The 11,368-nt window shown below is 37.9% G+C and overlaps 1 protein-coding gene across 5 annotated transcripts in view; it reads right to left on the reverse strand.

Moving 5' to 3' along the window:
* Positions 1-11,368, reverse strand: part of GSTCD (glutathione S-transferase C-terminal domain containing) — an 88,749-nt gene that overhangs the window by 77,327 nt on the left and 54 nt on the right. Inside the window, exons 2-4 of one of the 5 annotated variants that reach the window (XM_068941969.1) lie at positions 10,773-10,885; positions 4,073-4,230; positions 1,038-1,469 (exon numbers count right to left, since the gene is read on the reverse strand). In XM_068941969.1, the coding sequence (XP_068798070.1) occupies positions 1,038-1,469; positions 4,073-4,087 (447 nt within the window). In that variant the 5' untranslated portion in view covers positions 4,088-4,230; positions 10,773-10,885. Of the gene's footprint in view, positions 1-1,037; positions 1,470-4,072; positions 4,231-10,772; positions 11,364-11,368 lie in introns of those variants that run through there. The other 4 variants (XM_068941971.1, XM_068941968.1, XM_009689364.2 and 1 more) reach the window with 4 other exon arrangements.

Genomic DNA, 11,368 nt, shown 5'->3' on the forward strand with positions numbered 1-11,368 from the left:
AGTTAGCATTTTACCAAGAAATATCTTCTGTGGACAATTCCATATTTCTTTGGAGAACAATTTACACTGCCCAAATCCTTCCAGTAAAATTTGACTTGACCTTTAGTTAAGGACCTTTACTTCTAGGGAAACAATTTGTGCTGGTTCCCTGGGTGGCCACTCAAGTTTCATATCTTTAAGGACTTAACTTTAGGAGCACAGATCTGAAGTCCAAAATAATTCAATGACATGCAGTTAACTGCATGTGTGGATTGATTTAAGAGAGGCACATAAACACGCAATCTGCCGTCACATGCATTTCAGTACCATTAAAAGGGGATGAAAACACCCATTAGTCTGCTGGAATATAATTGGAAAGATTAGTATTTTTAAGATGTGAAACGAGGGTAGAAAAGTGGTAAGTACAGTAGGGACTAGACTGAATAAGTTTATATTTGTAATGCTATGTCTTACATTCACAGCAAAATTTTCAAAAATTCTTAACTAGTGTAAACTCTTAATTTTCTACATCACTTCTGATAGTGAGAATTAGGTCCATTTGAAAATTCTACTCCTAACTTTACAGACTTACAATCTGATCCTGCATTCTCTGTAAACCCAGGACTACCGCTTGCTTATCACATATATGACTCCACACATGATGACTCCAGCACCCTACTTTTGGGAATCTGAATTCAGTAGATTAAGAAATACTTGATTTGTTGTTCATTTTGATTTCAGAATGCCAGATTCTTCATTTGTTCCAAACTGGCACAGCTGTACTTTATAGCTCATTGAAAATATACTGCTTAACATGAAGCAAAGATTTGACCCGTTGTTTGAATGTTAAGGTTCTTCTTGTGCTGCTAAATATTTATGTCTCTAAAAAGAATTAGTTTTCACCCTTATGCCAAATTCCAAAAGTTGTTCCATTGCGTACCTTTAATTTTCTAAGCAAGAAATTTCTTATTGAGAAACTTCAGTTTACAGAATACTTAGGAGTATTCCATTCTACTAAAAAACTTATTAATATATCTAACAAAAAAAGATGCACTCACCTCAGCACAAGCTTTTAAGCAGGTCTTCTTAAAGCCTAGAAGTTCCAAAACATCCTTTTTGGACGGATCTGCCTGGTATGTTTTCTGTATTATGTGCCTTAAGACAACAGAGAGGCCAGCTCGACAGAATTTGCCATCTTTCACGACAACAGCAGGTAAACAGCAGCTCTGTACCACCACAGGAAGCTGACATCTGGAGATTAAGCAAACTTCAAGATTGAGAGAGAGGTTTTTTGTCACAAGCTGGTCATCTGCATTTTCACCAGTTGGCACTAAGAAAATTTTGAATAATTTGCAGTCACAGTAGGACAGCAAAAATAGCGAAATAGATGTATGAAGAGGAAAGATGCTATCTCCGTACTGATGTGAAAAACCCAAATACAAATGTTCTTCAGGGATGCTATCTTTCATCTTCCTCCTGAGCTGAAGTTCCTGAAATAGAAATCAGAATACCACATCCATGAAAGAATACAGAATTAAGAACAAAAACATAGGGTTTGAAAAAGTGGTCATTTCACTATTTGCTAAAAAGATTTAAATATAAGACACTATTAAAGACATTCTGCCTGAATAATAAGTGGACTGCAATCCTATCTTGAAAGGAAAGAGAAGTTTCAAATATACATTGTCACTTCACATATAACACACTGAAAGGGAAATGATTTGGGAAAAAATTTTCAATTTTTGCTCATTTCTGACATTAAACAAAATATACAAAAATGAAAAGACTTCCATTAATGTTTAAGTTTATAAACATTTTATATCAATTAAGAATATTAAAAAAATCAATAAGCTCCCATAAGATTAACAATTCATTATTCAAAAAACAAGCTCCTCAGCGCATATCTGCAGTAGTTTATAAGGCACACATTTGTCTTTCTGTAAGTTAGAAGGCCTACATAAAGTAGGTAAGCAACAGAAAATAATATCAGTTTCTATATTAAAAATGAGTATAGAATCTGGTGAGATACTAAATGAAGGCTAAGAGGACACAAAAATAAAAAAGTTCATTTCAAGAATGCTGCAGGAACACCTCAAACACACAAGATTAAAATAGCTGAATACAATAATATAGCTGAAATTAATAGTTTTGACAATATATTAAAAACTCACTTAAATTCATTTTCTTTACACTTTGTCAAAAGTCACATTTCTACTATTAAACTGTCCCATAGCAGTTTAATATAAAATAATGTTGTAATAATTATTCTGCACCATCACCTAATAAAATTCTCCATTAACTTATAAATCACAATTCATATTGAAAAGCTCTAGACACTAGATGGCACTCTTAAAACAATCATTATAGAAGAAGGCTTTGTTAGAATTAGAGAAAGAAATCTGAACACTGCTAAGAAATGTCAGTATGATTTTTTTTATATATTTATATAAAGCACAAGTGACATTGAAGCAGCACTAGTCTTAAATAATTGTCTAGATTAATAAGGTCTCTGTACAGTTACATGAATATGATGCAATTATTTACACAGTAAAAAGATTTTATATTTGAGATATCCAGGATATTGGACTATTTTTGTATTTTTGTAAATGTGTACATCAAATTTACTGTTTTATATCATCTATCACAAGCCAAAGCAATTGTCCAAAAAAACAGGCAGTGGAAAAATAAAATCAAGTACACCCAACATTAAATCGAAATCATAATAATGACTGTCGTATGAAGATATTTTTAAGCCGTTCCGCTACACGACTGTCTCATGTTGAGCCACATGAGTGGCTCAACATAAAAGCATTGTAGCTTTTCTTTAATTAATACATCTGCCACACAAAGTCTAGTACAATAAATAATTAAAATATCGACCTTCATAAAAGCTATTATACTTGGATAAACCTTGACAGCATGTAAGTCAAGGTGGATTCAACATCGTAAGTATAGCTCTGTGGAAGAAATGGTATGGTGGGGCTATTGTTGAATAGAAGATTAATCGAGAAGAGCTAATCTTGCCTGCTAATTACACCGTTACTAGCATTTAAACCCATATCTTGACTTTAAAATCTCTTCCAATACTCAGTGGTACTCTTTGTATGTATTTGGATTGTTTCCATCTTCCATGGTGACCTGTAAAGCATACACAATAAAAACCCTTCTTTTCCTGACCGCTCTAGCCACTCAAACGTACACGTCACCTTACAAAGCGTAACACCACTTAATTTGTTTTTTGGGTGACCTTATTGCACAGTAGTTTTCTATGAACTGTTACATAAGCAGCTTTTTTGCCATTATCATACTGTATAGAACTGCTAAGTAGTTTGGCAAATTCTGATGAGGTTTCTATGTCCAAGCTATATTATTCTACAGTTTTCATCTGTTAATCCTGTTTTTACAGAAGTGGTATTCCAAATCCATCATTCAGGATTGCACAACTAATACATTAACCTTTTCATCACACAGTATCTCTCAAAAGGTACACAAATGGCGTCCCTTGCTCATTTTCCTCAGAAGCAGAAGCTCTGAAGCACAGCTCCACTTTCATTCAACTAAAAATAAGAAATAAAAACTTGGGAGATGCCAAATTAGAGGTACTACTTAATCAGGTTGCTGTTTAAAATAACCAAAACATCCTGCTTTGAAAATTGGTGGAGGAAAAGGTGAAAGCTGTCAATATGATACTAGATGTGTGTGAATTCTCCTCAGATCTGTTAAGCACAATTGGTTCTACCCAGCAGCAATGGATGATAGATAGCAGCCATCAGTCAGTCCCAGAGGCAGTTACTGGTTGGAAAGAACAACTTTTTGGTTATGGATCTGCTCTGTATTTAACCCTGTAACTACCACATCTGACACCATCCTAGAATCCTCAAGAAGACAGACGGATTAATATTAGACAAATTCAACTATTTTTATCCTTCGGGATACAGCTATCAGGTACAGAAGTTGCACAAACCAGATATGCCAACACCATTAAACCTTACTGAAGTAAGTTAAGAAGATATTGTCCAGAGCTACCCACTCCATTCTCTTGACACCCTTACTGCAATGTCAGAAAATGGGAATGTGCACTCAGCCCACCTACTTTAGTCCATAGCATCTTAAAGCCACCTTCTTCAACTGTTTTAGGTAAGGCTCTTGATTTTGCACTGAAACAAAGCCTTAGGAAAGTTCCATTCTTCTGAACGTTATGAACGCTGTCTAGGAGGCAGCTGGATCAGACAACCCACTGGTAATAACTATCTTTAAAAAAAAAAAAAAAAAACACCAAAAATAACTCTTTGCAAACATACACAGTAATTTACCACAACTCAGCTGTGACATGGTGAACTAAGTCAGAGAGACTAAATTATTTTTCTGAACCCAAATGAACTTCTACCAAGAAAGAACATGGATCACAGGAATGATGACACTTCATAACCAACTTACACAGCAGCACTGAGTCCATGCAGTAAAATCAAACTAGCTTGCTGATTTCACTGAAAATAAATTACTTTTAGGAGAGGAGGCAGGAAAAGCCATGTTCCTCCTCTGCCACCCCCCACCCCGCTGTCCGAGCAGTAAGTTAACGTCATTCAGCAGGTAGCTGCAAGAGCACCAGTGTAAAGGAGACTGCAGAAATGTGCAACTGCAGGTGACAGGGAGCCCAAGAATCTACTTGATTTGGCAGTGGCTCAGTCCTACGTAGCTTCAGCTGATCTTGGCATGACACACTAAATCAGGTTAAGTACCCTCTAGTCCCATTACTTGTCAGTTGTACCTTCTCCACAGAGTCACCTCAAACTAAACTCCCATTTGTCTCTTTCCTCTATTTTCCTTCTGCAGGTAAAGCCCTCTCATGCAGTTTTGGTAGTGCTTAAAATAAGCCTAGATGGCCTATGAGAGACTCTCACTTAAGCTGGCAAGGACAACACAAGTTACTGTACTCTCAGTTGCTGGCAGTCTTCCAGTACCTCCTGTAATTATCTACTCACCATCCCAGGCAAGGCAGGCAAGTTCTGCAGTAACTCTCCACGTATTGTACAACTCAGCTCCATGAAGCACAAAGAACTAGGGAATAAGACTATAGAGATGAGCATAATGCTCAGTACAATTAAGTTTAGCTGCCCATACGTGGGCATCCATAGCAACTCTGAAATAAAAACTGAGTGTTCATTGCTGACTGAAAAGAATCTAAGGGCTCTTACTCAGCAAAGCTGTAATACCTGCTCTGGCTGTTGATTTTCTGATAAACAAAAATGTCCTATCTACAGTTTCTTCTAGTTGGAGATAACGGTATTTTTTCCAAAAGCTAGATTCTCCTTTAGCTAGGCTTTGTGCATCTGTTAAAGCTGTATTTATCCAGGGAAACAGAGAGCTTTACATACCACTCATTTATAAAACTTTCATTAGTTATACCATTTTTTTTAAAAGCATTCAAAACTTTTTAGATCATGTTTTCATATGTAGTATTTTTAAGCCAAGATAGCTGTTTCAGTTAGCTAGACTCTCCACACATGGGAGGAGGAAGAAGAAAGTCAAAGATTAAGATGGTCAATATTATGACAACTTCCTTTTAAGGAATCACATAAATAAAATGCAACAGTAACAATACAGCAATAATTAATCATTCCAGTCATTTATTCTGAACTAATTACAAACCAAGAGTAAACTGGTAATTTATGAAAAAATGCAAACAAATGTAATATGTTATACCTGAAGCACAGTAAGCTCCAGAGCAGGAAGTAAACTCTAGCTCTCTTCATGATAGATACAAATGTCTCATTTCTTTTGTTTTCAAAAGGAGTTAAGAACATTAATCATTTCACAAGACCAGGCCCTAAATTTGAGAATAAGGACTTACACACTCAAATGATTTCCAGACCCTCACAAACCAACTTGTCATTTCATCATTTATATGATACAGAATCACAGAATGGTTTAGGTTGGAAGGGACCTCTGGAGATCATCTAGTCCAACCTCCCTGCTCAAGCAGGGTCACCTAGAGCATATTGCCCAGGATCACATCCAGACGGGTTTTGAATCTCTCCAGCGAAGGAGACTCCACTACCTCTCTGGGCAACCTGTTCCAGTGCTCTGTCACCCTCACAGTGAAGAAGTTTTTTCTCATGCTCAGATGGAACTGCCTGTGGTTCAGTTTCTGCCCATTGCCTCTTGTCCTGTCGCTGGGCACCACGGAGAAGAGGCTGGCCTCATCCTCTTGACACTCCCCCTTCAGATACTTGTACACGTTTATGAGATCGCCTCAATCTTCTCTTCTCCAGGCTGAACAGGCCCAGCTCTTGCAGTCTTTCTTCATAGGAGAGATGCTCCAGTCCCCTGATCATCTTTGCAGCCGTCCGCTGGACTCTCTCCAGTAGTGCCATGATACCTTTTCATTTTGATTCCTATAGGCAATCAGATGTCTCTCAACTAAAAGGCCCTGATCCTGCAAGTACTTGAGAAGTCTGACTTGGAGACATAATTGCAATATAAAGTTCCATTATTTTCAGCTATAGTCCCAGTCTCTCTTTTTTTTTTTTTTAAACCAACGTCCCTTTCTCTTCTCAGATTAGCAGTACTACAATGAAGGTCGTTTCTCAGAACTGCACTCCCTGTTCTGCTGCTGAGAAAGTTAATTTAGATCTGAATTATTAAACCTATTCTGTGGAGTGGAACAAATTATGTTCTTAATTAGGGTCCATTTAGGACAATAACACTTTTCTGTTTCTGCAGCTACCCTCCCAGGGATGAAGTGATGAGCTTCACTCAGCAGGGACACAGAGAAAACGTTGGGCTCGAAGCTTCGGTTTGCACCCTCCAGCTGTTTCCCTCCTCCTTTGCTCTTCCCAGCATAGTGGTCTAGGAACACTTCTCTTTCACAGCTGTCAAACAATTTGCATGTAAATTCCAAGGAAGCCTGAACAAGCACACCAAATTCATAAGAACTCAGGCTTAAATGTCAAACTAAGTGTTTTTAAAACTCTGAAACTAAGTCTTTTTAAAACTCTGCCTATTGATTTTATGAGGGTTAAGATTCACTTGTCAATTTGTTGAGGCTTGCTTCACTTTTCTCTTCCCAATACTCGCACTTAACTCTTCACTTCTTTGTTTCATCTAACTGAAAATAGCAATTTTTCAACATTTCACTGCTGAAGGTACTTATCTACGTAGCGTACTCCTCCTCAGAACAAGATTAGACTACATAACAATTAAAGTAGCTGTTGATCTGCGACTCAGTCTCCCAAGTCTGCACCTGGAAAGGTCCAAAGAGAGCGACAACCGTAAGAAATAAGGAAGCTGCAACTACAAGCACAACTCGTAGCGACTCTCTCCTTTCTACTCCGTTTCAGGCCCAGAGGTCTCCTGAAATAGTTGAAAGTGGCTTGAGGCTTGAACAGCTAGTCCATGGAATATTATCCTCACTGGCAGAAAGAGTACTTCATTCTTATGCTATTATAATCACAATCAGACCCTGCCTCTTTTACCATTTCAAGCTACACAAAAGCCACATATGCATCATTTCACTCTGAACACATTACACACAGAAAATTATTTATTTCATTCTCGTATTCTACTATTCTGTTTCTATCTTATGAGATCATTCATCTTCACAAAGAAACACTGGGATTTTTTTTCCTATATAGTCCCAAGGATATTGCATGTATTTAACACTTATTCTCCTATCTCTTGAACTCGCAGCTTGTGAACTCACAATCATTTTATCATCTAGATCTTTTTCCTCTCACTTTCCCAGAACTGCATCAAGTATAGCTGATGATTTCCCTCCCTTTTCTTCCACACATCCAGCCCCTTAAAAAGGACCATTTTGCCTCCTGCTCTTTCTCCACCTGCACTGCATCTCATAAATTCTGCAGGTGTTACCCCACAAAGGAAGCAATTAGAAAAACAGCTAGAGCTCAACAGTTGAGGAAACCTTTTGTAAGTCACCTTTTACCTATCTCTGAATTATAAATGCAGGTGTCCCTCTCTAATACACTTTCAACTTCAGAAAGCAGTACTAAAAGTTCTCTTGCCTTTACTTTTCACAAACAGTTACCTCGAGATGGGCAGTGTAATTTCTGACCTCTAAGTTCCATAGTCTGTGCAACTGTCAAATGATAAACCTAGCTTGGTAACTTACGGGTTTTTGTTTGTAATTCATCTTTAAGTTAGGAGATTTAGATTAATCCAGGTTTCTCTTGCTCTTATTTCTCTAGACATCAAAAACCTTTTAGACACAAAAAGTTAGTTCGGTAACATTACCTCAAGCATCTATTTAGGAAATTTTCTTTTCCAGTCTCAGACAGATAGTGACCAATGCAAAGCCACCTGCTATGTTCAAAGGGTCCCTATCCTCTGTTCCTGGTAATGGTTTAAATAAAAGATTTTCCTCTACCCCATTTAATCACTTCATTTTCTAGAATTATCAAGATAAAGGCACTGTTATTTAAATATTACAACAAAGATACTTCAGAGCTCATCAAAGTTTTCATCATCCACATTAGCTAATACCAGAAACGTGGCTTTTGCCCTGGTAACAAGTTTTGCTGTGTACGGTTAAAATAAAAGAACAGCACGCGTCACCATTGTTAGAAAAGCCCAAGTTCTGAAGTTTGTCCTAATCCATACATGCAGTTCAACACTGCATAGACACCACTGATATCTATTGTCTCATTCATGAGTAGATCACAGTAATAACTCTTCACTAGCTCCCACAGGAAGCACTGAATCTTCTCCCCTTATTGCAACCATATACTAAAAATGGTTAATCGAATATGATGCTTACTAGTATTTTTTTCCTTAACTTTTGTGTCAATTTAAATTTTGTTCTTTCACTGCTTTGGAGAAAAGTTTGCAGTTTCTTAGCAAACTGGAAGAGAAGTGGATGTTGTAAGTTATGTACTTTTCAGATCAAGACCAAAAAACAGGCAGGCTTTTTCAGACTAAAAGATAGGGAGGACTAGTGGCAAAAAATGTCACTCTGCTTTCTGCGCTGAGCTTTTCAGCACTGACGCTATTGCTTTTATACTTCTGATAATTTCCAATAACCCTAAAACTTCTAAAAGCATTTTTAAACAAAATGTGCTTCTGTAATGACTGTGAATCGTTATATAAACACACTTATTTCAATAGAGCAGCAGAACATTTGATTTGGATTTATTTATACAGTTAGTTACTGTAAAAATGTTTATGCCTCATCATCATAACATCAGAATTTCAGATAGGTATACCAATAAAGTTAAAAAAAAAATGCTACCTCATCACTGGGACTTGCCTCCCAATAGCCTCGTAAGGACAAAGGTTCCTGAATTTCCGTTATGTAAGAGAAAAGGCTGAAGCACAAGGGGAGTTTTTAACTCAATGTCACACAGGGAACGTGTCCTAGAGCAATTGACATTTTCCTTAAGGGATTCCCTTGTGGATTTTGAAGTTCAGTCTATAAATATAATATAAACTACAACTAGGTTAATTTTGTTCCAAACAAGTCTTTTACAGAAAAGAAAGCAAAATAAATCTCTCTGGGAGTTCTATCTATAAATGACTTACCTGCGTTTCTTTCAATTGTCCCTTGTGCAAATGTACTCAAGCCCTTCTTGCATAATCACTTCAACCAACTGTACACGCTTGCACTACCATATGTCAACCCACTCCCATCTTTTAGTTTAGATACTAACAGCCTATCCCTAAGCACAGATCTTTATAAAGCCTGGGTTTTTACCTTCCCCCTCCTTCTTCAAATTTAGTTGTTTTTCCCCACTATTTTGGCTCTGCAGGGTACATCTTACTTCTGTGTTTAAGCACAGCCTTTCCTTTGAAAGTATGTATATGACTGCCACCCTGCTGTTAAAGGTGGTTAATTTAAGGATCCACTGGCAGCTTACTGAGAGAGAAACACCCAGACATTCACAATAAAACAAAACATAGCACTAACAAAACTTACAGGATATCAGATTGTTCACTGTCTTGATGGTAATGCCTCTTCCCACACGTTTTACAGTTTAATTAGAGAAGGAAGAGTGTGGGAAGAGATGGACTTGTATGCTATATTACTCATATTTACAGTAGCTGCTATTGATATTGTGAAATGAAGAAGTCAGCTGGACAAAAATAACAAACATCACAGTATTTGCAACATACTTTAAAGACAAGAAAAAAGTTTTTTGTCTACATTTAGTGTAACAATCATGTTGAGCTGCTTAATATCTATTAATCATGCTTATTTTTCACTAGTAATATTGTTTGTTACCATTTCTGTTTCTCTCTCTACAGGCACTAAATTCCAGCTAAATTAGTTTTACTGAGCTATCACGCTAGTGATATAGTACAGAAAAGTGTTTAAAAAAAACTGTTTCCAGGAAATATAAATGAAAAACTAAAAAAACCCACACACACAAAACACAAACATTCACTTCCTTTTAGTTCCTGAAAAGGACCTTGTTTATTTGTTGATTATTCTATAGGAAAACAAAAGGTTTTTTTAAAATAGAGACAGTAATGTTTGTGAAGTGTTTGATGTTGCAAGTCATTTAAAGACATAGTTTCCTCTAACAAATATTTAGCTTAACAGAAAACAGTATTTGTGCTTTAAGAGAGATAACTTTGCAAATCTGAATTAGATGTCTGTTCACCAGACCAATTTGCTTGTAAACTTTAGGGCTACCGTTATATCCTCAAGTGAATCCAAATAACTGTATGATTTTCAAACCAGAGAGAAATAGAGAGGCATCTGAATTTCAGACTAGTATACCAATAAAAAATATATGTATTTCAGCAAAGTAAAGTATGAAGAATACAAGACAAACCTTAGCAAGGCAGCACACTAAAGTTCAATTATTGCAGAAAATAATGCCACTGAGTAAAAATTCCTTTGCGGAACGATGACATAAAGCCTGCACTGCGACCTTCACTCAGCAGTCTGTCAGTCCAGAAAAAGCAGACCAAGTGTTCAGACACGGAGAATCACTGAAAACCAGACTCCAGCTTTTTTTGGTGGTTTGGGGGGGGGGGGCGGCAGATGGAGAAAAGCTTAAAGAAGAGTCCCCCAACTGCCAGATGAGGAAGACTACAGGTGTCTTTTCCTTCATCAGTTATTAGTGCTCTTCACCAATAAACGCCTCGACCGCCAGTTTCCAGCCAAACCTCGCTCAGGAAACAGAAAGCTAACGGCAACGAGGGCACGGGCAGGCGCCGCGCTTCGCGGTCAGCGAGCCGTGAGGGGAGGAGGCGGCAAACGCCGGGCTGCCGAAGGCGGCGCGCCGATACCCGGCGCCCGTTCTCCCTCCGTCGCCACCACCCCCGGCCTCTTCCCGCCGCCAGTAACGGTCGCGTGGAGACCGCCCCCCCTCAATCCCCAACGGCTCCGGGCCCGGCGCGCGAGGCGGGCGCCAACGGCCGCTTA

The sequence above is a fragment of the Struthio camelus genome, chromosome 4 (assembly GCF_040807025.1).
Source record: "Struthio camelus isolate bStrCam1 chromosome 4, bStrCam1.hap1, whole genome shotgun sequence".
Lineage (NCBI taxonomy): Eukaryota > Metazoa > Chordata > Aves > Struthioniformes > Struthionidae > Struthio > Struthio camelus.